Below are 27,322 nucleotides of genomic sequence, written 5' to 3' on the forward strand. Positions count from 1 at the left end.
TCTTTGTTGTCAAGATGACTGATTTCCAGGAAAGCGACATTTTCAAAAAATGTAAATTTGTGTTTCTCATCAGTTTTGATCTCTTTCTCATCTTTGTACCACTGTATTGTCATCGGCAGGGAGCCAGATACGAGGCACTCCAGATGAGCGAATGATCCCCTGATACCTTCTGTCTCCTTCAGTGCTCTCGTGAAAGATGGTTTAATGATCTGATCTAATATAATCAGAGTGCAGAAACAATCTTAAGTTGCTTATATAAATAAAACAGAAAAGAAAATCTCATAAAAGGTGTAAAACTTTGGGATAAACTGACCTAGTACAGTAACGGCTGCCTCACAAGTGCTGCACGCAGCCTTGTTCGAAACCTCAAAGGTGTAATCACCGCTATCTCTTTTCTCTGTTTTAATGATTGTGAGCACAGAGCTGGTGTCCGTTTTCTGTATTCTGTATCTCTGGCCTGAGGTCAGCTCCTTTCCTTCCTTCATCCATTTGGATTTGAGCGGTTTGGTGCCTGAGAATCTGCATTCAAGCCTGGCCGGGTCGCCCTGCGTTACACTGATGGACTGGGCATGTTCTGAAATACTTGCTGGCTCTGGCATAACAAAATGATCCAAACTGAATGAGCTCAACCACTTACAGACATTAATGCGACAGATGAAGCTTGACAAAAAAAAAGCAACAGCAGTGAAGACAAGTAAGAGTCACAAAGATCCTACAAACCTGTCACAATGAGCACAGCGGCACATCTGTGAGTCCCGGCTTTGTTCTGTGCCTGACAGACATACTTCCCGCCGTGTGATAACTGAGCATTTTTCAAATTCAACACAGCACTTTTGGTTTCATAGGAAATCTTAACATGCTCGTCCTCTGTTAGCTCATGATCGTCCTTGATCCAGGAGAAAGTCATGGGAAGTGTTCCAGACAACATGCACTTCATAGAGATCTCAGAGCCCACCATGCAGGACATGTCCTCTAGTCTCTGAACAAATGATGGTGGTTCTAGTGAAAGAAGACCACAAGTCAGACTGCAGGCTGAAGGAGGGTTTACACAAACACAGAAGATCCACATTGCAAGTCTTTATCTCTCTGGTCTAAAAACAGGTACAGAAGCAGCAGGGGTGCTTGTAATGTCTGAAATTTGCATAAACATTTGCGGCATGCACAAAGGTGACCTCTGTGTATAACACTGGCCTTGGACTAACCTTTCAGTGAAATTTGGCAAGAACAAGATGTCTGCCCCACATCATTTGTAACAGTGCACTGGTAAGTCCCAGCATCTCCACTCTCACAGTTAGAGATTTGAAGTGTGACTGTGTCATTTTCAACACTGATCTTATGCCTTTGGTTGCTTCTGATCAGCTTTTCATTGTGTGAGCAACTTATTTCAAATGGAGGGGAACCTGAAATGGTTCCCTCCAAGAATAGATCGGATCCCTTTACAAGCTCAGTTGATTCAAAAGGCCTCACAAACACTGGAGGTTCTACAAAAAGAAAATAATAAATGTTATGTTTAAAGTCGTTAAGGACTGATGAGTAACTTCTAGTCTCATGAGGCCGGTCTGGTCCACAGATTTCATTTAGATGTTTAGAGCCTTCAAAGAAGTAAAGAACACTGAGTTATCGTTAATCTCCGAGACTGAGAAAGTTAATGAGGCGAAACATTGTTCAACCCCCTGATCCTTTAAAGGGTTAATGCAGGCTGGAGCCAAGCTCATTTACAATCAGCATAGATACACAGAGGCTGTACCTGTATTCATTTTATCTGTATTTGTGCATGTTTTCTCAAAGCTTACAGATGCGGACAAAATGGCACAATATCACCGGAAATCACTAGTGGCAGTGTAGCCAATAGTTATGTAGGACGACCAATGAAGTTTGAACAATGCTAGAAACCCTTAAGTACTCTCTCATTGGTGATATTAGCTCAAATAATTCCCTGTCGACATGATCTGATGGATTTAATGCCTTCATAGACCAACACCGTCTGAAACACTGCCTACTTTTGCCTCCTTCTATGGTCTTTACAACCTTGTCCATTGTTGGCATGCTTGTTGTTAAAAGCTCTTGACTCTGAGCTGCCCTCTAATGGTTGTATTGCTTAACGCACCTACAACTCCGTGGGCAATTACATTTGAGATGTGTGATGGATCTATTTTCATTAATGAAGGAGGCATGAAAGAGCACTTAGAGTTGCCAATCAAGCTAAACCTTCAGGTTGTGTGATGCCTCACTGGCTTCCCAACTGTGAATACGGCTAATTGTGTTTTTTTGGATAGTACAAGCAAACCAGATGAAATTAAAACCACAGCTCGTTGCGGTTGTCTGCAATGTAACCTCTGCAGTTTCCTCAGATTTTCTGTCAATGTAGGCACATAAAACATGTTAATGAACAATGTGGACCAGACTTCATGCCGACCGTCTAAAGATTCTCTCTATAAGAGGACTACTGAACCAACCTTTCACTGCTACTGAGCTGCTGCACTGGTCTCTGCCGGCCTGGCTGGACGCCACACAAACATAATCTCCACTGTCCTCTACAGAACAGTTCTCTACCTCCAGAGCCACTATGGAGCTGTCGAAGGACATCACGTGTCTGTGGTCTGAAGCAATTTCAGATCCATTTTTAAACCATGTGATGCTAATAACAGGGGTGCCCTGTACTTTACAAGACAGTTTCAGAGGTTGTCCAGTTTTCAGCAGCAGTGAAGGCTCAAGCTTCATTGTGAATGTTGGGGCTTCTGTAAATTATCAGTAGGAGTAAGAACAATAGTTTAAGTAAAGAAAAAAACAGTTCAGTGAATAATTTCCTAAAAAAACAAAGAATGAAACAGCACCTTTCACAAAGAGGGATGCAGTGCAATCCACCTTCCCAGCCTCATTGGAAACTTGGCATGTGTACTTTGCGGAGTCACTGGGTTTCACAGAATGAAGCTCCAAGGAGCTTGAAGAGGCGTCTTTCTTTATGAAACACTTTCCTCCAGTGAAAATCTCTTTCTCCTCTCTGAACCATTTAACAACCAGAGGAGCTGAGCCTGTAAAGGCTGATAATATCACAACATTTGATCCGGGTGAGGCATCCTGGGATTCAGGTCTCACAGTGAAGACGGGAGGTTCTGGAGTTAATTGGGAAAAAAAGAGCAAACATTCAAACCCTACCATTCATTTCTGATCAGCTGGAATGTCTGTCAATTTCCTGTTGATTCTTTACTAATCCAACTTCTCTGACCTTTGATGGACAAAGTACCACTAGTCTCTTTCTCTCCAGCATCGTTAGAGGCCCGGCATGTATAAACTCCAGCATCGCTTTTCTCCAGGCCAGTTACCGTCACAGAGGCTGTACTCTCACTGAAGTCAACCTGATATTTGTCATCACTGTGGATTTCTTTATTGTCTTTGTACCAAGAAACAACCAGTGGCTGAGATCCAGCAACTCTGCAGTCCAAGGTAACATTACTACCAATACGTGCATCCACTTTCTTTAGAGGTCTGGTGAAGGATGGTGGGACTGCACGATCTGTGTGAGGAAATATGTCAAAACTGTCATCAAGGGCCAACCCTTTAAGTTGCTATTAAAGTATTCTTGGCTAAAACTAACCTATAACATTGACTGAGCAGGTGCACTGATCTTTTCCGACTTTATTGGACACCTCCATCTTATACTCTGAAGTGTCGCCTTTTTCTGCTGTGAGGATCTTTAAGATGGCAGTGTTCTCCTTCACCGTCATTTTATATTTACGGCCGCTGATCATCTCCTTGCCTTCTTTGAACCATTTCACTTTGAGTTCTGGGCTTCCAGAAATCCTGCACTCCAAAGTGGCCGAATCTCCTGCAGTCACACTGATGGACGCTGCTTTCTCTAAGATCCTAGCAGGTTCTATAATACAACAGGAGTTTTAGAATTTATAAACATCTACCTCTGAACTATGAGAATATTTCAAACAATCAGAAATGTATTCTAACCTTGAATTGTTAAGACAGCTTCACATTTCTGCTGTCCTGCCTCGTTCTCAGCAAGACAAGTATACTTGCCGCCATGCTTTAACTCAACAGATGAGAAGGAAATGCTAATGATGTTGTTCTCAAAAGTCATTTTCACATTTGGATCATCATCTCTTAGTAGCTCAGAGTCTTTCATCCACTTTGTAGTAATGGGAGCTGAACCTTTAAGGGTTCCCTGTAGCTTCACTGTATTTCCCACCACTGCTGTAGCACTCTCAATCCTCTTTGAGAACATAGGTGGCTCTGAAATAACAGTATTTATAATAATTATATGAACACCAAGAGAACTACAACCATAATCAGTATGTCCTGAATCCTTTTTCATTACTAACCTCTTTGTTTAGCCACTGACTTTGAGGTTACTGACCCGACCTCATTTGATACGACACATTCATATTCACCAATGTCAGCGCTCTCAAATGATTGGATCTCCAGAGAGGCCAGGCTTCCCTGTGACAGTATTCTGTATTTCTTATCTGATGACAGGCGTTTCTTATTCTTTTTCCAGGCAACATCGAACGGTGCAGAGCCTGCGATCTCACACTCCAACACAGCTACAGATCCTCTGACTGCCTCTAAGGAGAGCAACTCCTTTCTGAAAGATGGTGGTTCTAAAGGGGAACAACTTCAGTTAGATAATTACTTATTCTGACTCAGAGTTTGGTTATTAATTCGATGCTCTAAGTCTGCACACCTTTCACTGTTACTTTAGTGCTGCAGCTTTCACACCCAGACTCATTGAGAACCTCACAGGTGTAGTTTCCACTGTCACTCAACGCGACATCCTTTATCTCAAGAGTGGTGACACCATCCTTCAGACTGATGCCATACCTGTCACCAGCAGACAGCTCACTGTTATTAAAGAACCAGCTTGTGTGAAGTTCAGGGGATCCTTTGACGGTGCACTGCAGTCGAGCAGTGCCACCTTGCTTCCAAACTGTTGTGGCTTCAAGCCTCTTTACAAAGACTGGTGGCTCTGCAGAGGTGTGTGGTTAAAAAGAGCCAAAGACGTCATTTAAAAATAACAACCCAGCATTGAAAGAGAAAAGATTTAAGACTTCAAGACACCACAGTATAAAATGATGTTAATTTTCAGTACTGTAGATTTGCGACAGCTTCAAATTCTGCAGTAGCCATGAAAGTTAACTAGATAGCTCTTACCTTGGACCTTCACTGCGGTGGAGCAAGTTGCACTCCCAGCTTCATTTGTCACTGTGCACACATAATTTCCACAATCTTTCAGTGTGGTCTTTAGGATATCAAGAGTGACTGTCTTATCCTCAAAAGACAGTTTACAGTCCGGAGACTGGTGCACTCTCCTACCATCTCTGGTCCAGGTTACAGTTACTCCAGTGTCCTCATCCACCTGACACTCCAGGTGCAGAGGAGCTCCGACCACAGCAGCGATCGGACCCAGGGGCTTTACAAAGTTGGGCTTATCAATAACACGCAGGTCCATGCTGCACTCGGCTGTCCCAACATTATTAGACACCTTGCACACATAGAGCCCCTTATCTGCCACCTCAAGTGTGGTTATACCAAGAGTGTGCTTATTCTTCTCACAAGAGGTTTCATATTTTTTCGGCATACTGGGTAAAGCCATGTTGTCTTTGAACCAGACAACATTCAGTGGGGCAGATCCTGAAATCACGCACTGTATCATTGCCCTCTTTCCAACATACACAGTCTGAGGGTCAGGTTTAGTTATAAAGGAGGGAGGGTATTGCTCTATAGAAATTAAGAAAAACAGAAAACACATTAGTATGTTAAACCCTGTTAACCAAAACCTGCCAGATAGACTAAAACAAACCAGCAGAGCGAGAAATTTTGACAAACAGTTAGCACCAACGTTTCTTAAAAGACAACCAGCAAAGAACAGCAGAAGGTGACACCTTGTAGGAAAAAAGAAACAATAATAGCTCCAAACTCAACCAGCGAAGAGGAAGGAAACATGCCTTGCTCTTACCTGTCACACTGAGGGTGGCGGAGCATTCATCGCTGCCGTGCTTATTTGATGCTTTGCAGCTGTATTCACCGCTATCGTCCTTGTTTGGGCTCAGAAGTTCCATAGAGGAAGTGCTGAGGCGGCTGATAATCCTATATTTTTCACCCTCTTTGATGGGGTGTCCGTCTTTGAACCACTTGAAGTTCACATTAGGAGCGTCCTCAATTTCACATTCAAACTTGGCAAGGTTGCCAATGTTGATCTCCACAGGGACGAGTCTGTGCCTGAACACAGGTTTCACTGAAAGGAAAAAAGATAAAAAGCAAAATAAATAAACAGTAGCAGTTGAAATGGAAGCAAAAAGGAATGGTTGTGCTGGAGGCGGAGGTGATCCTGGGATGGAAAAGTGACACAAAGTTATGCTGTGGTGACTGTGGAGAAAGAAAATGGTGTTAGATTTGGGTTGAAGGTGTCATGAAAGAGATTCTGTGATAAGGAAGAGAAAGCATGCAATGAAGAGTGAGGACTGATGGATGTTTAAAGATTCAAAACGCAAGGTGATTCCTTGAGAGGAAAGTGAAATGGACATGGGGATGATATGCATGTGACGGAATGAAGGCTTGAAGGGAAAGTGAGGATGTCACTGATGTCTGGTGAAAACCTCAAGCTTAGAGTTTAGCTCAGAAAATAGCCAAAGAAACATCCACAGAAAGACCTTGTGTTTTTCAGTTAAGTTGTTCAAATGATATCAAGTTTTACTTATTGTTGAGGTTTGCAGACAACAGATTTGAAAACTGATGTGTGACGTTAGTTGATGATGATATCAAATAATGGTCCATCATCAAACCTCTTGAGACCACAGTGAGTCTTGAAGATGTTGTAGTCTTGCCGGCTTCATTTTCAGCCTCACAGACATACTCTCCTTGATGCTTCTCCTTGACAACTTTCTCAATAACTAGTGTGTACGTGTCGTGGTCTTTAGAACACTTGAACTCTTTGCCAGATTTCACCAGTTGTCCATTGAAAAACCAGTTCACTCTGGTGACAGACTTAATGGTGGCAGTAAATGTGGCCTTGCCGTTTTCCTCAGTGCAAACATCCTCCAGAGAATCAAGAACAACAGGATAATCTACCAGACTGTCAGAGGACTCGCTGATCATAATTGCCTCTGACAGGTACTCTTCTCTGCTTTCTCTCTGGACAAAAATGTCCACACCTTGTTCAGCAGGAACCTGACAAGGCACTGTCATGGTCACTTCAGCAGCGGTAGCATCCCTCTCTGACCGGACAGTCTTCCTGCTCACCTGCACAGACTCGTGAATTTCAGATCGACTCTGAACGGCTGTGCTTTGAAAGGAAGCCCTGGCTTCAGTTTTGATGGCTGCAGACTGAGATACAGCAGGAGGAAACTGGACTGTGCTCTCTGCCACCATCAGCGTGTCCACTACAGATGACAACACTTCTTTGGAGGACACTGAGCTGACCATAGCTTTCTGAGGCTTTTCAACCTGCATGGCACCTGGTTGCTCTGATGTAAGACTTTGCTGCTCGCGGAAGACCATAGCATGCAGAGCTACCTGCAGTTCAGACCTGAGATCAGCTGTCTGAGGGTAATTGCCTTCAAAAGACAGTGTGATCTCCAGAGGGGCACCTGGTGCTGTGATCAGGTAAGTATGTGAGGCCTGTTTGGGCTCACTCTGAACCTTGATCTCCTGTACCTGCACTGCCTCTAACCTTCCTACAACGTCGGCTAATAACACTGGTTGTTCGCTGGCCACAGCAGTCTGAAGAGCGTCTCTGAGTTGATGTCGTATATTTAAACTAAATGGTTTGGGGATCTGAATGACAAAGGTGAGTTCCTTAGGTAGAGTCTGAGAGTCCTGAGACTCATGAACAAACAGAACTCCTCTAGGCTGGGTCACGACGCTGACGGTTGATCCCTCCGATTTATGTATCTCACATGACTGCTCTCCCATAATGACCTGCTTTTGTTCTAGCAGCACAGACTGTCGGACTGACTGACCCTCTTGAATCGCGACTGCAAAGTCTTGCTCAGTGGCTTCTAAGATTGTACAGCTTTCAGTGGCAACTGCCTTCTCCTCGATAGAAACAGGTTTTTTGGTGATTTTGGGCTCAGTCTTGATCTCAGGCTTGAATTGCTTATCAGTTTCAATGCTGATGGTGTGACCTTCCTCCAGAGTCCAGTTGTCTGTAACATTCAAAGAATGCACAATGTTCCCATAATCCTCTTTCTGGACGAGTGCTCGCTGCTGTTTGACATCAGCGGTGAAAGGAGTCTCCTTCGGCAGCTGCATGGGCTGGGAGGAGACGGTGAGGATGCTGGAGGGCCTCGGCTCAGTTCGCAGCTGAGACTGAACTCCAGTCACCGACACAGTAAGATCTTTGTGATAATCTGCTGTGATCTCCATTCTCTCTTCTGATGTAGCTGCATGCTTTCTAGTCTTTTCCTTTTTCTGTGATGCCACCTGATGATCAGGTTTAGTGAAAGTAAGTATGCCTTCCTTTGGTAAAACGGTTAAAGACTGAATTGACTGAAGGTATTGTGTTTGCGGTAACTCTTTCTTCGGATGAACGGTTGCAGCATCAGTCTTTATTGAGAACTCACATGTCTCCTCGCAGACTGCAGTTCTTTGCTCTTCTTGAGTCACAGAATGCAGCAAAGTTGGGCTCTTCCTTGTTTCTGCCTGCTCCATTGAGGGCTTTTCGCTGCTGAACTGCCCCTCAGACTGTAGAACATCCTGATCACTGATCACCTGAAGATTCAGGAGTCTTTCCCCCTCTCGCTGAGGCTGGAGACTCACAGAAGATGCGATACCTGGCACCTGTCCTGCCTGTTCACCTTGGAGCTCATATTTCTCTTCAGCAGTTACAGCTAACTTATAGACCACGTCTTTGCACGGGGTGATACTCTCCTGCTGTGGTTTGTGTATTTCAAATTTCTGCTCCTTTGATAAAGCCACTCTAGCTTCTCTCACTGGTGCTACCACTGGCTTATGTTGCTCTTTCTCAACCAAGACTTTAGTGGCAGCATCTACAGGTGACAGAGGCTCAGTGTGTCCCTCTGTGACTGGCAGTTGTCCTGTAGACTGAGCAGAGTATAAAATCTTTACCCCCTCAGTGACTGTGAAACTCCTCTCTTCCTCTGGTCTGTGGGTGACGCCTGAAGTTTCATCATGAATAGGCAGCGTGGACTCAACCTGATGACCAGTGACAAGCTGCCTGGGTTCGGTTCTGACCTCCATGTGCTCTGGAGCCCTGTCTGTTAAGGCCTCAGCTCTCACTGTGGTGAGTGGGAGGACCTCCTCAGATGTGGCTGACATGAGTTTTGATGGCTGCTCTTTGGCTAACGTCAGTTCTACAATCTCAGGGCTGAGGATGCGTTCAGAGTGCTGCTCAGTGATCCTTTGCTTCTCCTGGACTGAAGATAAGAATGTCGCCATGTGAAGCTGTTTCACAGGAACAGCTGAGACCTGGGGTGGGTGAGTGGGAGCTAAAGAAACCCTCTCCTGGATTTCATGAGACTGCAGCACTGCTGCCTGGTGGGTCACCTGCTCTCGATGGAGGGTTGCAGCAGAGATATCGACCTCTCTGAGGGTTCCCACCTCTTCGCTTGGAATAATCTGCTGGTCTTCAGTGCTGATGGTATAAATCATCCGATCAGACAGAGTTCTCTCCTGGTGTAATCTGGATTCTGTGGTTTGTTCAGTCATAGATATTTTCAAGCCTTTCGTCATCTTTACCAACTCTTCCTGAACGTTCTCTCTAAAAACCAACAACTCTGCAGTACAGGAGGCTTCTCCATACTGGTTGGAGGCCTTACAGGTGTAGACGCCAGCATGCTCATGTTTGACACTCTTAATGTTAATAAAGCCTGATCCGTCTGGGTTGTTCACAATGATACAGAACCCGCTGGGCTGAATATTGAAGCTGCCTTTGAGCCAGTGAACCTCAGGGAGAGGATCTCCGGTCACAATGTACCTGAAGACAGCCTGGCCTCCTTCAGACAACTGAAGAGACTCGATTGTTTTAGTGAACCCTGGTGGTTTCCCAGTCGGCACAAATGTTATCTTTTCAACTGTTTCCTCCCTCTCTGGCTCCTTCACATGAACATGCAAATAAGACGTGCAAGTGGACCGACCGAATCTGTTACTGACAGTACAGGAGTACTCTCCTTCAGACTCCCTTTGAACTTTGGTAATGATCAGACTATACTCATCTCGTTCATGAGTGAACGTATACACAGACGAACTCGTTATAGTCTGCCCGTTATGGAACCACTGAATGGTGGGCTTAGGGAAACCAGACACTTTGACCGTAAATGTCGCAGTTTCTCCAACAGTCACAGCTGCTGGAGAAAGTTCACTGAGGAAAACTGGTTTCTCTTTTTTCTTCTCCAAAGTGCTGGAGTAGCGTTTGGACTCTGGCTTAAGTTCAAGTGTTCTGGTTGTATCTGGTAACTTTAGGCCCGTGTAGTACGACTCCTGGGTTTCCTCTTCTACTGTGATGCTTGAGGTAGAGAAGGCTGAGTGGAATAATGACAGTTTAAAGTGAGACACACATACAATCAGCTGCACTGAAAACAGAATGATTTATGCATCTACAGACTGCAACATAAATGAAAGTATGAGACAATTAATGACAACCAAACAGCACTATTTACACTGGACAGACGTAGTGTGGGGAGCGTTTGCTATTTCTGAAGACATCGGCGAGACACCGACCATTTACGGACATCTCGCCAACATTTTCCCAGTTAGCAGACGCTCCCTATACTACGTCTTTCCAACGTAAAGATCGACATGTATAGTTTTTACATTATTAGTTTCCATTTACCAAAGCATCCCATTTCTTTATAAGATTTTGGGATAATTTGTTCATCTGATTGCAACTGAGCCCACTCCTTCCACTACTAAAGAGTTGGACCGCTATTTGTTTTGCCAAACTGAACAAATATTTTTGATATTTATGTTTTGCAGGAAAATATGATTTGGTAAAGCGTCCATGGATACCATTGACACATTCTGAAACAATAAAATTATATTTCTTACCAGGAAAACCTGAAGACAAAGTCAAAAATGTTATGTACAGTCATTGTTCAGGCCATTCAGAACTACATCATGGACAGAGATGTCCCTGCAGACTATATTTACCTTTCTGCTCCTCTTGCACCTGAACTGAAGGTTCCTTCTCCAGTGAAGTTACTGTGAAGACACAAACATTAACAAATTAAAAACATTCCCGAAACTGCACATAAAGTCTCATATGGTGCAAGACTGTTAGAATCAGTGACAGGTCGTGCATCCATATTATCCGATTTTTTGGTTTGTTTTTGTTTTTTACTGATATTCTTGCATGCGTCCTTTTGGTCTTTAGTGTGCAGCACCTCTGGCTTTTTTTTTGGAAAATGTTCAGTGATATGAGTGTCCCTCGCTCTTTGTCTCTTTCGTTGTTTTTGTCAGTAAAGCAGGACACAAAGGTCAGCGACCTCTCCTAAACACAGTGGTTAAACCTTGTAGAAGAAGTGTTGTCGCCGTGTGGAGAAGTGTGCCTCTGCTGGCTGTGTAGGTGGAAAGCAGTGTGGATGAGTGGTGGGCCAAACAAAGCCCGAGCGGGCAGAAGAACCAAATGCATGCAGATGCCAACCTTTCATCATTGTGCTGCTCTCAGCATCTCCGGCTGAGTTGACATTTTTGCAAGTGTAAGAGCCCCCTTGTCCGGGTCCCACATTGTTAACATTTAAACAGCACAGGGGGCCGTCGTGTTTCAGAGAGTAAGACACAGAATCCTCAATATTCAAACGGTTGTAAAGCCAAATGACAAACGGAGTGGGAACCCCCTTCATAACGCAATACAGGGAGCCGCTGTCTTTGTTTCTGATCAGCAGCTCAGGGGGGAGTTTGATCAGGAACTCGGGGCAGCTGGAGAGGCGTTGACCTCGCTTGTCATGAGGCAGGACATCAGGGAAATAAAGGTGGCTGATGAGGTTGTGAGATCTCTGGGAAGACGGAGGCAACCGTCCCGGCTTCTCCACCGCCTCCTGCTTGTCTTGGTCAGGGGGATCTCTAGGGGTCTCCCTGTCTGCCTGAGACACTTTACGCACAGAATCGGTAGGGATGGGGGTTTCTGCTTTGAGATTTGCTTCTTTAGCTAGGTGAGAATAAAGTTAGGGAGAGTAATTAGGGGTCAGAGTTTAAAGGCTATGACTCTAAACACTAAAGGGGTTAGCAGGATGGATGGATGAGGTTAGCGAGGCAAAGCTGGCAACAGCAGGAAGACAATAAAATAGACAACAAAGCTTGTTATTCTATTACAATCTAACAGGTTACAGAGGAATATTAAATCATAAGGGGAGGGGACGAAGCAGGAGGAGCAGGTGGAGGGGGAGGATGGACCAGAGGGTGAAACAGACTAATGAAAAAAGAAAGATTAACCACCTTCAACAGTGAGCCGGGCAGAGGAGCTGTTCTGGCCGTGTTGGTTGGTGGCGGTGCAGCGGTACACACCCTGGTCCGCCACACCAACACCCTGGATGACCAGGGACAACAGACCCTCATTATGAGAGCTCCTGACCCGCTCTGTGTCTGCCAGTTTCTGGCCGTTATGATCCCATACCACCCCAGTGAAGGGCTGCCCGTCAAACGAGCAGTTGAACTCGGCCATCTCACCGCTCTTCACTCGGACGTCGCTCATTTCCATCAGCAGTTCGGGGCTGGCTGAGAGTTTGATATCAAAGCCGCTCATCTCCACCGAGCTCACACTTTCCATCTGAATCTCAACTGTCTTCCAAGACATGGAGGAGCTCTCAGAGACCATCTCAGTAAACTCAACACTGTGGGCTGTTTGTCCCACCGACAGAGAGCTGAAACTCTCACTGTGAGCCTCCAGTCTCTGACTTATAGTCTCAGTCCTAGTGCTCGACACACTAGCTAAGGCTTTTTCATCTGGGCAATAAGAAAGAGTAGAAGAATTAGGTCAACACATCATTCTGGTGACTTCTTCAGGCTACTTGTGTCACAGCTTGTTTTGCCAAGAGTGCAGCTGGAGTGGAGCGTTGAGGATCAGTCATTTCAGTGAGGAAGTGGACAGTGGCTGGTTTCCGCTGTCAATCATGCAAGCTTGACTGGAGCCAAAATTTGAAATAAAAAACAGCTATGGATTATATCCGTGCTTGAGCGTGAGGAACCAGGAAACCTAGATTTCCAGAGTTCAGCTCTGTTTTGACCATGCTGCATTCCTCTGAAATAAAGATTCATGACTCAGAATAAAGACGTCCCTACTGATAGTCATGGAGGGAGAGAGGACAGTCATGCATCACGTAAGAGAAACCTGGAAGATTATCACCTGTGCTTATGGTGAGTGTTCAGAAAACACAAACAATCCAAGACTACCAGGTGATTTCAAATATATTCTCCAGCATGCTCATAGAAACAGGAAACTGCAGTTAGTTTAACTGTAACATAAAAAGTATAAAAAGACCTTCTAAAGGGCCAGAGGCTGGTCGCAAGAAGATGTGTTGACAGTCTCAGTGAATTGCAGCCTTTCAACAATGTTTAATTGTAATGTACATTTATTGAGAAATCATGTGTTTTTTATTGCACACACTGATGACATGAGTCAGTCAGTTGTAGTAAAAGTACATTTGTTGCAGATTTTCTTTCCCATTTTCACACAGCTTAAAGTTTCACTCTGCTACGCTACGCTTAGCTCAGGGAACTGACTCATCCGATTCTCCATTCGCCATTTTGAGGTATTATGGAGGAGAAAACAGGACGATGACAACTAACATCTGTGTGCAACCAGCAGAAGTTGATCTCTGGCTCTCTATCATTCTGAACACACATGCCTGAAACCTCCTCACTTGCATGCAGCCTTCTATTGGCTCAGTAAAAGTTGTTTGGGGCCAATAGAAGCTTCAATTTATATTTGGCGAGTGAGTGAGAATGAAGCCCCTGAAGCAACATCATTTTCTAAATTCAGCCCCTGAGTATTATGGGTAAGTATAATTATACTTTGCTGATTATCTTGATTCTGGGTTATTCATTGGCTAACCAGCTAACCATGCTAACAGAGAAGTTCAGATTTAGTTTCTGTTTAAAACACACTTCATGAGGTTTTTTATGATTCATCGGAGTTTCTTATCACATAGAAACCAACAAGTTAGATAAAAATTTGGGGCTGAAAATCACAGCCTCCCTAATTAAAAACATGCCAGCAGAGAAGGTCTTGTTTGGTTGTTGAAGCACATGCAGTGAGCACTGGTCTGACAGTGGTATCTCAATATCATCAGCAGGCGTACGTCTGAATTACTCACCATCGATATTCAGAGTTGCAGCACATGTGACCATGCCTGCAGAGTTTGTGGCAACACAAGAGTATTCTCCTTCGTGGTCGAGGAGAACTCTGGAAATCTCCAACTGGCAGGTGTCGCCATAATGAGACATCCTGAAGATGTCTGACTGTCTGATCTCTCTGTCATTAAGGAACCAAGAAACCTGCAGATCTGGAGACACATTTCTCAACAGTCAGGATCATCTCAACAATTTGTTTTATAACGTATTAAACTATTTATGATAAGTGTGTCAATAGGACTAGATAGTAAAATGTGCCTGTATTTATATTTGTAATCAAAAAAAAAAAAGGGTGAGCTGTGCGGCCTACCATCCCCTGAGACGGTGCACTGGAACTGGGCAGGCTGTCCCTCTGTGACCAGGATGTCCCGTATGGGAGCATTCAGGACTGGAGGAGAGAGCCGAGCCACCTCGGCCACCTCCGGGACTGAAGCAGGACGAGAAGACACAAAAACGTAAGTGATGACAGTTTCTGTGATCAACCAAATGATTTATCATGTCTACAAATCAAATCATTTAAATAGAAACTCTTTCAGGTTTTAGACTGAATAGGTCATTTGAAGACATGACATTAGGTTTGGTTATGCCAAAGAAAAGTATAAGCTCCATAAAAACAGAACATTTTGCATTAACAACAGAGAAGCACACACCCTAGCCCTGCACTCGGGATGAGAAATCTAGTTGGGAGGTTGCTCAGGCTAAATATAGTTACTCATCCCTCAGCTGTGTCTGTCATCTGTAATAGATTCTTTTTCTATTTCTATTTTTGACACAGATTGGTTTGGTTTAATTATAAAAAATGTGAGTTGTTGTAAAGCCTGTTGTGCTGCAACAGTCGAAAAAACAGACAAACAATAAATACCAATCTGGAAACATCCGCTGAAATAAATTATGATATTCAAACATTTACGACTATAGACAGAAGTTTTATTCATCCTATCACTTTTTATTATTTGTGTCTTTAGTTTTCTGTTTTGAGAAGCCAATTCTGCTTAAAATATATTCTGTAAATATGTGAAGTGAAGGAAAAAACAAATCAGATTCCAACATATCGATACCTTCCCGTGAAGAACGTACCTTCCACAGTGAGAGGGGCGGAGCTTGTCACCTCTCCGTAGTCGTTCTTGGCCTCGCAGCTGTAGACGCTGGCGTCCTCGGGGAAGACCTCGAGCAGCAGCAGCGTGTGCTCATCTCCGTCGTGGAGGAACTTGCACTTGTAGCTGGTGGACAGAACCTGGGAGTCTTTGTACCAGGACACCTGGGGCTGAGGCAGACCGCTGACCTCCACTGAGAAGCGAACAGATCTACCTGACAGTGCTGCCTGGGGCTGCATGGGGCGGACGATCTGAGGAGGCTCCGGCACTGCGAACAGAGAGCAGGAGAGATGAAGCTGAGTCGCATCTTTACAGACACGAGAGTGAATGCATGCGGAAATGTTGCAACATAAATGTAGTTAGCATCGGCTGTTCTGCTAACGGAATAAAGTACATTTCTGTGGTTCTTAGTCAGAGAAATGTCTACTTTATTACCAGGAACTGTAATGTAACAATAGTGCATTTTTACTAATCACTGATCAGTTGAGAAATTCTGATGATTCTTACGTCTGACATGAAGGTTCATGGTGCTCCTGTTTCTGCCGGCTAAGAAGGTGTACTCTCCTGCATCGCTCCTGTAGGTCTCAGAGATGGTGAGGCGGTGGAGCTTCCTGATGGTGGCGTAATTGAACCTCTTCTCCACCTGAAACTGGATCTCCACTCCGTTCCTCATCCAGCGACCCTCCACATCATCCTCACTCACCTCGAACTCAAAGGTCGCTCTTTGTTTCTCAACAACCTGCAAAAAATAGACAAAGGGTAGTTTATGTAGTAGCTATGGTTAACTATCTGCAAACTGTATCTTCAAAATAATTTAAAGTGCAGTTGTTCATAGATAGCTATATAACTCACAGTGACGCCCCTGCTAGGGGGTTCTGAGATTTTGATGTCCCGTCCCTCGACACCCAGGTGGCCCTTGGACATGCTGGACCCGGCCACGGCGGTGTATTCACCAGCATCAGACAGGCGAACTGATGGCAGCACCAGACGGTGCACGAATTTCTCTGAAGTCATTTTATAGCTGCAGGACACACAGAAGATGATTTAGAAAAGCTAATAAAGAAATTGTATTCATTTATTAGTTTCCATGATGTCGGTATAATTAGTAGAAGTGGTTCATCAGCTGAATGATTACCTGTCGGACATCTCCAGCTCTTGACCGTCTTTCATCCACATCACCTGGATGTTTGGTTCAGAAACTTCACATTCAAAGGTCGCTCTCTTCTTCTCAGTGATCTTCAGGTCTTTCAGCTGTTTGGTGAATTCAACCACACGGGCTGCAGCAGAAGATTACAAACAGGGATATAAATAAACTCCACTGCAGAACATCGAGCAGCTACAGACATGTTTTACCAGGAGTGGGTGGTGACAAGAAATACAAAAATACATCTTACATTCAACGTAGAGTTTAGCTGTGGTGACTGCGGAGCCGGCCATGAAAGTGTACTCGGCGCTGTCTCCAAAGTGAACGTTTCTGATGCTCAGAGTGTGATTGAGCTGTTTGCAGCGGGCCTGACATCTGTCCGTGGACCGGATCTCTGCACCGTTCTTCAGCCATTTGAATGTGATTTCCTCATAGTTGACATTCACCTCAAACGTGACTACTTCTTTCTCCTGAGCATTCACGTTCTGTAGCATTGTTGTTATGAGGATGGCTGGAAAACAACAAAACTGATGGTAAGTTCAATGAAACGTTCAGACAAAAGCATAAAGTGCTAACACTGTGGAAACACAATAACCTCAGTAATTCTTAATTTAGCCATGAAAACACAGAAAACACCTTAATGAAAATCAAGATGTCTTTTTGGTAGGCAGAGGTCCTTGTAGCTCAGAGAAGGAACTTACGGTTAACAGTCAACGTTGCAGAGACTCTGTCGCTCCCGCAAACAAAGGTGTACTCTGCAGAGTCATCCCTGCTGCAGTTCATGATCCTCAGCTGGTGGACTTTTCCTTGAACCACCATGCTTAACTTCTCACTCATCTCCAGTTCCACGCCGTCTTTCAGCCAGATGGACGGCACATTCAGGTGAGAAACTTCACACTCAAATGTGGCCACCTTGGTCTCCGGGACTGTCACGTTCTTCAGGGGCCGTGTGACGCGCAGGGCTGAGGGGACAATGACATTTGCATTTATCAGACTATGAACATAAAGCTATTTTAGGTTGGCTTCTTCTTGAATGAGCATTAACTTTCTGGGGGGACATTTGAAATGAAAAGAGTAGTTTTAATGCTGACACTTACACTCGACGTGGAGGCGAGCGCTGCACTGGAGGTGTCCCACCACAGCAGTGTACTCTCCCTGTCTGCTGTTGTCCACGTCCTGGACGATCAGTTTGTGGGTCTTCTTCTCAGAGAGCATCCTGTAGTGATCGTTTGGCTTCAGCTCCACCTTATTGAACATCCATTTCACGGGGATGTCGTCCTCGGAGATGCCCAACTCAAATACTGCAGTTGCACCCAGCAGTGACGTCACATCCTTTGGCTTCTTCAGGATCTTGATAGCTGTGGGGAATACATTTAAAAGCTTAAGACTTTGCTATGTAACTATTTGCCCTGAAACTGTTCTTCTAGCCACTTTTGTGATTTATATTTTTTGAAATTCAATTGTGTTTTTATTTTAATTTGGTGGTCACATACCTTCAACGTTCAGCCTGGCGTTAGCAGACAGTTTTCCCAGTTTGAAAGAGTAAACAGACTCGTCCTGTGTGCTGCAGTTCTTGATCTTCAGGGAGTGGATGGTGCCTTCAATATTGATCTCGTATTTATCGCTGGGCAGAATCTCAACGCCGTTCTTAATCCACTGCGCTCCTCTCACGTCCTCATGGGTCAGCTCCAAGCTGAAGATGGCGTCCTGAGTCTGGACCACGTTCAGGTTCTTCATGGTCTTCTTGACCTTCACAGCTGTGGAGATAAACAATGTCGTTAATCCAGGTTTTGGTAATATGTGTGTTTGTGGGTGCCGTAGATTAGTTGCTGAACTTGGTTCCAAGTAACCATTACTGTGGACAGATTTTTGTCAGCAACCAAATTTGAATAAGGTGAATCTGTATTTAATCATTTTGAATTTGTGCGTCACATGTTTTGAAATGTTGAGTTTGTGCTGCGCTCACTGCTGCTACTTCAAAATTGTCTTACTTGCATGATGCATCTTTTTGGCGAGCAAGCTTGTTGACTAGCATGTTGATGAAGGTTGTTGACTAGTTTGCTCGCCAACAAGGTACATCATGTCCGTAAAGCAACATTCATTCAAAAGTGTGCTGGATTTAGTCTTAGCTTTCTATCCAGGAAAAATAAACAAAATATACAAAATATATCTCATTGATATATAATTGCATGTCATTAATTACATGTAATGCAACCTAAATACATCAAATATCCTTTATAAAGAATTTAAACAGGATGTACTCTGTATGTCTGTGTCTTGACCTACCCTCCACTTTCAGGGTGGCTGAGGTCTTGGAGGTGGCGACCTGATAAGTGTACTCTCCAACGTCTGTAGTCTTGGTGATGACAAAGACGAGGCGTCTGATGGCACCATCCACCTCGCTCACTGTGTTCTCGTTGAAGTCGACAGACTGGCCATCTTTCAGCCACTTGCCCTCAGCAGAAGGGTTGGCGACTTCACACTCCATCACAGCAGTCTGGGAGTCTGCTACCACCAAATCCCGGAGAGGCTTCTTGATAGCACCGCCTGGGAAGAGGAGATAGTTCCAGTCAGTTAATCCTTCATCCAGTCAGTCCGATGGAAACCTCTCAGATTGCTGAATATTTGTGTTAGCTTACCTGCTACAGTGAGTGAAGCACTGCACATCTTCTCACCAGCAGCAAACATGTACTCGCCCTCCTCATCCTTCATTGCGTTCATGACTGTCAGTTTGTGGAGCTTGTTCTTGGACTCCATCTTGTACTTGGGACTGGCTTTGAGTGGCTGCCTCTTAAAGGTCCAGAAGGCATCGATGCCGGGGTGAGAAACCTCAACTTCAAATGTGACATTCTCAGATTCGGAGCACTCCTTGTCCTTCATGGGTTTCACAATCTGGACAGCTGTTGAGATGGAACATGAGTTAGGCCATTAACCAATGACCAACTAGTGTTTTTGGTCAACATTGTCAGAGCAGGTTTTGGCTGACTGAAGATTGTGGAGTTTCATGTTGTTTCCTTCAGAGTGTAGCTTACAAGTCACGTCTGTCTGCGCTTATTGTTAACTGTGAATTAGGAATTAAAATTATCGATTTATTTTAAATTATTTAAGATCAGGAATATATGGCTCTTCTCCTGTAAAAGAATCTCCTGACCCTCTAGGTATTTTAAACAGAAACAGGGAAAGAGTTTGCTGAGAATTTCAGGTTTCAAAAGCCTTGTCAGTTACATTTTCTTTTATATTTGGCATCTAAACAAAATCACAAACTGTGTCAGAAATAATTGAAACAGGGGATGCATGATTTATCTAAATCTAAATCCAACAATATCATCTGTGTGTACAAATTATACACAACTAAGTAACAGTCCTGTTGACTACTAATGATCTTTAAGGTCAACACATGGTTAAATCTTGCTCAGTCTTCCTGGATTTACTTACTCTGAACAGTGAGTTTGCAGCTGGTGTCGGCTCGGCCCACCACCAGTTTGTAGTGTCCTTCATCGGAGGCGTAGGTCCTGTTGAAGACCAGACGCTGCTTGGCTCCCTTTGCCACCATCTGGACTCTGTCGCTGGGTGCCAGCTGTTTGTCATTGTGGTACCATTTGACTGAGCTGACATCCTGAGCGGAGATCTTGGTCTCCATGACAGTCTTGGTACCCTCAACAGCGCTAATGTCCTTGAGTGAGATCAAGATGCCGATTGCTGCAACGAAAGAGAAAACATTCTGGTTTGTAACATTTTGGAATGGTAAATCCTTTAGAAAACCTTAATGCATCTGAAGTGTCTTACTCTGAATGACCAGCTTTGCAGAGGTTGAGATCCCCTGAGCAGGAACCTCAAAGGTGTAAGTTCCTAAATCATCCTTGCTGGTGTCTTCAATCAGAAGTTTGTGGATCTGTTTATCAATAACAAGGTGCACACGGTTTGAGGCTGTGACTGGCTTCCCATTCTTCAGCCAGTTTCCTTCAACATTCTCCTGAGAGAACTTGACCTCCAGCTGAGCGATGTCGCCCTCGCACACGGTCAGGTCGGTCAGAGGCTGCAACAAGGTCACTGGGCGCACTAAAGCATCAAGAAACACATGTTAGGCACTGGACACAACTCGAATAAAAGCCAAAGTAGTGCCTTCTAAAGGCTGAAGAATTGTTTACACCCCAATATATGATTCTGGTAAATGAGACAACAAAATGGTGCTTAAGCTATTCTTCCAGGCTTTCAATTATAAACTAATTTCCAGTGCTACAAAATCTTCAGGGTTCATCCTCTGATGAGTGGGATGATTTTCCACAAATTTCATGGCATGTTAGTTTTCTATATTTTTTGCATACAAGTAGACTCACCTTGTTGGGATCATTAACTTTTAATGTCAAATTACACAGGAATGTGACCAAAAGTTATCAAAATGTCTTCTTTGTAAAACATTTTTGGATGACTCCAAATGTACTACAAAGGTACATAGGTCAAAGTTTACAATGTTAACAAAGTTTACTTACGTTTCATTTTCAGTGATGCACTTGTCTTGAACTCGCCACATGTGAAGGTATATTTTCCCTGATCCTCCTTCTTGACATCTTTCACAGACAGTGTGTGTCTTCCACGACGGAAGGATATGACGTATTTACTGCTGGCAGAGAGAAGCTTGTCTTTGAAGAACCAGCTGCCTTCAGCGTCTTCACGAGACATAACACACTCAAACTCTCCAGAGTACGTCTCAGGCACCTCTGTGCTCTCCAGCTGCTTCAGGATTTCCAGTGGGGCTCCTGTTAAAATAAACAATATTAACACATGTTTATTGTTGGCAGTGTGACTGGACTAACTACTGAACCAGTGTAAAAGACCAGTTCAAAGAACTGTAGAAGTGTAGGTGTTGTCCTTTTTGACAGACGCCAACCCACCTTCAACACTGAGCTTGCCGGTCGTCCTGACGTCATCGTCTACAACCATGCAGGTATATTCTGCATCGTCCCTCATGTCAATCATCAGTACAGACAGGAAGTGAACCTTTCTGTCAGAGTGCATTCTGTATTTATCTCCAGAGAAGATCTCAATGTTGTTCTTCAGCCATTTGACCTTGACAAAAGGCTCATTGGTTTCACACTCAAAGGTAGCCATGGTGTCCTTCTCCTTTGCGTTGACCTCCTCCAGTTTCTGTGTGAAGGTGATGACTTGCTTGGCTGTAAAAATGCAAACAAAACCTCTGTTAAAACCTCGACAATTGAGCTAGAGAATCACATGTTAATTGTAGTGAGTTTTTTTACCTTGCACCAGTAGGAAAGCATGGCTTGATGTCTCTCCAGCAGTGCTTGAAGCTTTAACCATGACACTAGCAGAATCCTCTGCTGTGACATTTCTGATCACCAGTTCGCACACATGATCCTCAGGCCAGTACCAGTAAACACGGTCAGACTTCTCCAGCTGAACACCGTTCTTGAACCACTGGCACTCAGGTTCTGGTCTGCCGACAACTCTGACTCTGAACTTGACTTCTTCACCCTGTGCGACTGTCTGGCTAGTGATACGCTCCAGGATCTTAGGAGCCTCCATGCTTGCTGAGAGCTTGACCCTTTCTGGTTTTACAGCTTTAGCTGTAACCTTGAGGCGCTCCTCTTCCTTCCTCTTCCTCTCAGCCTCCTCCTTTTCCTTTGCATGGTGAAGCAGCTCCTCCTTTGTTTTCTTCAGCAGATCCTCATAGGACTCATCCTTCCTGCGTGACTTGAGCTCCACTGCGGTGATGGACTCATAGTAGCCCTCTTGTGTCCTGCGCTTGAACTTGCCCCTCAGCTCTTCTGACTCCTCTGTAGCTTTCTCATGGACAATTCTCTGAGCCTTCTTCAGCGTGACCACTTCTTTTAGCTGGGAGTCCTCTGCAGGTTTCTCAGCCTTCACAACCTCAAATGGTGTTCTTCCAGATTCAGTTGTGACCTCAGGTGCCTTACCCTCTGGGGCGCGGCGCAGATGGGTTCTGAAGTCCTCTTTCTGCTGGATCTCCAGCTTCACAGTGTACTCGGCTGAGCCCAGGTTGTTGTCAGCCACCACTCTGACCTCTCCTGAATCATAGGATTTGATATCAGTGATCTCCAGGTAGTAAATACCATCGTAACGAAGTCTGTATCTCTTGCTCTTGCGGATTAGTTGTCCATTGAGGTACCAGTTAACCTTGGGTGCTGGGTAACCGGTCACTCTGCAACGGAATCGTGCAATGTCACCTTCCAGGACTCTGGCTGGTTCGGGAAGAAGGACAATCTCAGGTTTCATTTTCTCAGTTTCTTCTTCAGCAGTGACTCCATAGGGTCCTCCCTCGTGAGCCTGGCGTTCAATCTCATCAATTCGGTGAGCTCCCTTTCTGCCCTCAGGAAGCTGCGATTCCTCAACAAGACCCTTCTCATCCTTGACAACCAGAGTAGCTGAGGTCTGGTCAACTCCAAATTTGTTCGTAGCTCTGCAGGTGACAACGCCACTGTCTCTGGCATAAGCGGCTTCATAATCAAGACTGCAGTATCCAAATTCATTGACCATGCGCAACCTGTTAGCAGCTTCCAGAGGTTTGCCATCATGCAGCCACTCCACTACCATGGTGGGGTCACCGATAGGGGTCAGTCTGCACTCAAAATGAGCTGGACCGAAGCGCTTCATGCGGACAGATGTCAGCTTCTTCTTGAACTGTGGTTTCTGCTGCTTCTCTTTGTCGTAAAGGTCACCCTCCTCCCACTGCTCCTGACCATATCGCATATGAAGGGGCTCCACCTCTGGAGGGGCAATGTCTTTGGCTTTGTAGGTTCCTTTAGGAATAATTAGCTTCCTCTCTGGTTCAGGTTCAACAAAGTCCACCTCGACATTGACTCTACAGCGAGTGGTGTCTCTGCCAGCCTTATTGATGGCTGTAGCAGTGTACCAGGCACTGTCTGAGCCAGCTGCTGAAGGAATCTGGAATTTGGCCTCTCCTCTGGTTCCTTCAACCCTGGAACATCGATTTGTCATATTAAAATTTATTTAACATTTTGTTTTTTTCCCTTCAATGAAAAATTACAGTTGCTTTGATGAACTTGTCTCATGAAGTCAAACAATGGCGGTCCATTTCAGGACACCATCTGCTTCCAGCTTTCAAGGTTACAAAAGCTGATTTGATGCTATCCAGTGTGGAATTGTCAAGAGTCAAAGTTAGGTGACTCTAGAAGAGAGAGACATCCAGCAAGCCAAAGAGACTTTTCTTATTCTTACCAAATACTTAAATGTAAATAGTGTGTTTAATGATTACACTGTGGAAGCTGAAATGCTTCACCATTGTTGAGCCAATTTAACACAGCTAATATAAGACATACCTGATGTTCGGGTGCTTGTGTGGGGTGATAATGTCACTGTTCTTCAGCCAGACGATATCAGGCAGGGGGTTTCCAATGGCTTTGACAGCCAGTTCAACCAGAGTGCCCTGTTTTACACTGATGTTCCTCAGTTTCTCAGTGAACTGTGGACGCACCAAGGTTTCTTTAGCTGAAAACCAAAGAAAAGATACCATCAAGTAACCTTACAGTCAATTTTCACAGGTATCCTCTTGGCTGAGATGAATTGGGGTCTTACCATCGACAGTGAGAGTGACGGAGATGGACGACCGTCCAGCTCTGTTCTGAGCGACGACTGTCCACTCTCCAGAGTCCTGTGGCATGGCTGGGACGATGATCAGGGACTGTGTACCATCCTCTTTAACTACTATCTTGTGGGTGTAGTCGCTAACCACTTGTTGACCTGGGGAAATGACATACAGATTTTGATTATTGTGAAGCCAACAAATGTTAATCATGAACCAGCTAATGAATATTTATCTCTTTTTACTTACCGTTGTGGAACCAGTATGTGTCAGGCATTGGTCTGCCAACGACCTTCAGGTCAAACCTTGCAGTTTGACCCTCAGAGCATTTACATGAAGTAGGCTTCTGGACGAACACAGGCTTGTAGAGTCTTTCCAGCTGAGCCTCGTCTGTCTCATCAAGCCGGCGAGCAGGAGAGCGTCCTGGTGAACGGCTAGAAGAACGTCCAGGAGAGCGACTCAGAGAACGAGGGGATGTGGACCTGAGGAGGAAGCATAGTCGTCAATACCCAGCTGTCAACAGTTTGGCACATCAGAAGTACTTCTTAGTCCTTTGAATGAAACCTTACCTGATCCTCTGCATTGCTGGCTGTGGTGTGTATCTCTGAGGTGCTCCAGCACCGGACGGCTCCACGTAGAGCTTCCCAGAGCTGACGACATTTCCTTTCATGTTGGTAGCAAAGGCTGTGTACACGCCCTCATCTTCTGGCTGAACCACTGGCAGTCGCAGGCTGGCTCGTCCATCCTGGAGGACTTCCATCTGGTAACGGTCACCAGACCTGATTCGCTGGCCATCTTTGTACCATGCAATCTGGTAGAAAACAAATTATGTCATTATTGGGCCACTTTGGATACAAATACATATTGAATTCAGAATTTTTTTATCCAAGTTCAACAGAGACAAACTGACAAATTCAGTACCTTTGGCAGCGGCATTCCAGCCACCTTGCAGTGGAAAGTTACGCCCATTCCTTCCATTATCCTGTAGTTTTTGACAGGAGTGTCGAAGGACGGCTGCACGGCCTCAGCGGGGGTGGCGGTCACCATCAACTCTCCGTCCTCTGTCACTAACTGTTTGTATGTAATCGTCATGATGCGGAATTCAATTTCCTGAATGATCCTCAGCTCAATGGCTGAAAGATGGAATTCCTGCAGATGAGATAAGAAGTTAGAAATCTGAACACAACAAACATTTCATTGTTTGAGTGTTGACTGTCAATAACCATACATTTAATCTTTGTTGATGATTGAAACACTAACAAAAGCCTCATTGCCAAGCAAGCTAGAAAATGGTTCTGTTGAAGAACTAACATCACCCAAAAACCACAAGACAGCCTCCAACCTTGACTAATGATGCTCCTACCTGTCCTGAGATGATGGTGGTGGTGGTTTGCTCCATTGGGGTAACGACAACGGGGGGAATGTCTCCTACTTTGGGCTCCTGCACCACAGCTGTCACTTCAGTCTTAAAGGTTGCTTCTTGTTTCTTCATGTAGATTTCATATTCCTCTGTTAGCACAACAAAGCATTTTAAATGTTACGTGAGTTCAGGCATGGAAACACTCTGACACCAGAGAAGAACCAGTTTGATCTTGTTCTGAAGTCACTGTCATCATATATTGTCTTCCAGTCTGATTTCTTTTAAACATGAAGTTTGTATTGGTGCATATGTTCTCGTACCTTCCTCCAGCAGGTTGGCGGAGGCTGAGACTTCTCCCAGCTGGTTCTTGGCAAAAACGGAGTATTCTCCGGCGTCATCAGCGAAGGTCATAGAGATCTCTAATTTGCATTCTCCAGAGTCCTTCTTGTAGGCAACTTTGTATCTAATGGCCAGAGGAAGAGAAAGAACATACTGAATGTGATTTAATGACTGGTACCACCTAGAGGCTGGAGTACACATTACAGACACAATCTATAAAAACACAAGTTTGTCCCGGGGTTGGTGCAAGAGAAAAGATAAGGGACTAATAAAATGTCCTGGGCCACAGTATGCTCCAAAGATTTCTAAATGTGAATTTCATATGCTGTTTGGTTTGTCTGCATTAGTTTTTAAGATCTTGAGATCCACTGAGTATGAGTATTCACATCCAAGACTTCATGTTTCAAGGCTGTACATTATAAATGCCTAGTGCAGCATATCCAACACATTTCCCCAAATTCAGCATGACAAACAGGGTTTTGTCACACCTAAATTCTTGGAAATCATCTTCTGTTGAACATCATATCCTGCTAAGTAAATATCTGAAGTAACATACCTGTATCCAGTAGTGAGCGGTACGCCGCCCTTCTTCCAGATGATGTGAGGTTTGGGGCTTCCTCCAACCTGGCATTCAAACACGACACTTCCACCTTCCACCAACTTCTGGATGGTCGGCTTCCTGATGAAGAAGGGAGCTGCGGCAGCAGCTTCTGTCTCACTCACCTGAGACATAGTCTCCTCTTTGGCTTCTTCGGTTACACTGGAAACACAATTCTCTCTTTAAGTCTCAACAATTTAAAAAAAGAAAGAACCAGAAGAATCCTTCCTGATCAGTGCTGACAGGGTAGATTATGTTTTAAACTTTAAAGCAGCTTTATTGACTCACAGTTTCACAACAGTTTCAACATGTTCAGTCTCTCTGCTCTCGATGTCCTCGGACACTGGAGGAGAAGAAGGAAATTTAAAGATTGAAGACAAACAAACAAAACAGAACTTTCTCATATATTAATGTTCATTAAAACATTCATGTACTGACCTTGGACGAGAAGGTAGCAGGAGGTGCTCACGGTTCCCGCCTCGCTGGTGGCGGTACAGGTGAAGCGCCCGCTGTCTTCAGCGAACGCCTCGCGGATCACCAGCTGGGCGATTCCGTTCTCATAGCTAATCTGGAAATCAATTGAGCTCTCAATCTTGTAGTCCTCTCTGAACCACATGATGACGGGTGTCGGGTTACCACTGATCTGGCACTCCAGGGTCACCGACTCGCCCTCTGTCACATTTGTGTTCTTCAAGCCCTGCAAAGAAAGTACAACACTTTAAAAAAGGTCTCTTTCCTGAAGAGGCTTGAATATATTTTGTAGCTGTGGGGCGACACTTACTGACACCAGTGTGGGCGGGATAACGCCGGCACCAGCAGAAGGTACGGCTGCTGCCTCTGTCACCTGTCAAACAGTCAGAGGCTACTTAGAACGTTCAAATTTTATGAAACCATG

The 27,322-nt window shown here is 44.6% G+C and overlaps 1 protein-coding gene across 1 annotated transcript in view; it reads right to left on the reverse strand.

The window, feature by feature from the left end:
- The window catches only part of ttn.1 (titin, tandem duplicate 1), a 168,685-nt gene that overhangs the window by 127,289 nt on the left and 14,074 nt on the right, over positions 1 to 27,322 (reverse strand). The window contains exons 11-41 of the mRNA XM_030429348.1: positions 27,209 to 27,271; positions 26,866 to 27,124; positions 26,716 to 26,770; positions 26,386 to 26,589; positions 25,811 to 25,953; positions 25,494 to 25,639; positions 25,052 to 25,279; positions 24,700 to 24,941; positions 24,380 to 24,612; positions 24,124 to 24,288; positions 23,868 to 24,036; positions 21,807 to 23,506; positions 21,444 to 21,722; positions 21,042 to 21,308; positions 20,338 to 20,610; positions 19,987 to 20,250; positions 19,191 to 19,451; positions 18,838 to 19,098; positions 18,045 to 18,308; positions 17,649 to 17,909; positions 17,253 to 17,513; positions 16,802 to 17,062; positions 16,543 to 16,684; positions 16,260 to 16,428; positions 15,915 to 16,146; positions 15,391 to 15,675; positions 14,624 to 14,740; positions 14,277 to 14,465; positions 11,116 to 11,166; positions 6,792 to 10,487; positions 5,966 to 6,244 (exon numbers count right to left, since the gene is read on the reverse strand). Coding sequence (XP_030285208.1) covers positions 5,966 to 6,244; positions 6,792 to 10,487; positions 11,116 to 11,166; positions 14,277 to 14,465; positions 14,624 to 14,740; positions 15,391 to 15,675; positions 15,915 to 16,146; positions 16,260 to 16,428; positions 16,543 to 16,684; positions 16,802 to 17,062; positions 17,253 to 17,513; positions 17,649 to 17,909; positions 18,045 to 18,308; positions 18,838 to 19,098; positions 19,191 to 19,451; positions 19,987 to 20,250; positions 20,338 to 20,610; positions 21,042 to 21,308; positions 21,444 to 21,722; positions 21,807 to 23,506; positions 23,868 to 24,036; positions 24,124 to 24,288; positions 24,380 to 24,612; positions 24,700 to 24,941; positions 25,052 to 25,279; positions 25,494 to 25,639; positions 25,811 to 25,953; positions 26,386 to 26,589; positions 26,716 to 26,770; positions 26,866 to 27,124; positions 27,209 to 27,271 — 11,419 coding nt within the window. The remainder of the gene's footprint in view (positions 1 to 5,965; positions 6,245 to 6,791; positions 10,488 to 11,115; positions 11,167 to 14,276; positions 14,466 to 14,623; positions 14,741 to 15,390; positions 15,676 to 15,914; positions 16,147 to 16,259; positions 16,429 to 16,542; positions 16,685 to 16,801; positions 17,063 to 17,252; positions 17,514 to 17,648; positions 17,910 to 18,044; positions 18,309 to 18,837; positions 19,099 to 19,190; positions 19,452 to 19,986; positions 20,251 to 20,337; positions 20,611 to 21,041; positions 21,309 to 21,443; positions 21,723 to 21,806; positions 23,507 to 23,867; positions 24,037 to 24,123; positions 24,289 to 24,379; positions 24,613 to 24,699; positions 24,942 to 25,051; positions 25,280 to 25,493; positions 25,640 to 25,810; positions 25,954 to 26,385; positions 26,590 to 26,715; positions 26,771 to 26,865; positions 27,125 to 27,208; positions 27,272 to 27,322) is intronic.

Source organism: Sparus aurata, chromosome 9 (genome assembly GCF_900880675.1).
Source record: "Sparus aurata chromosome 9, fSpaAur1.1, whole genome shotgun sequence".
In the NCBI taxonomy this organism is placed as follows: domain Eukaryota; kingdom Metazoa; phylum Chordata; class Actinopteri; order Spariformes; family Sparidae; genus Sparus; species Sparus aurata.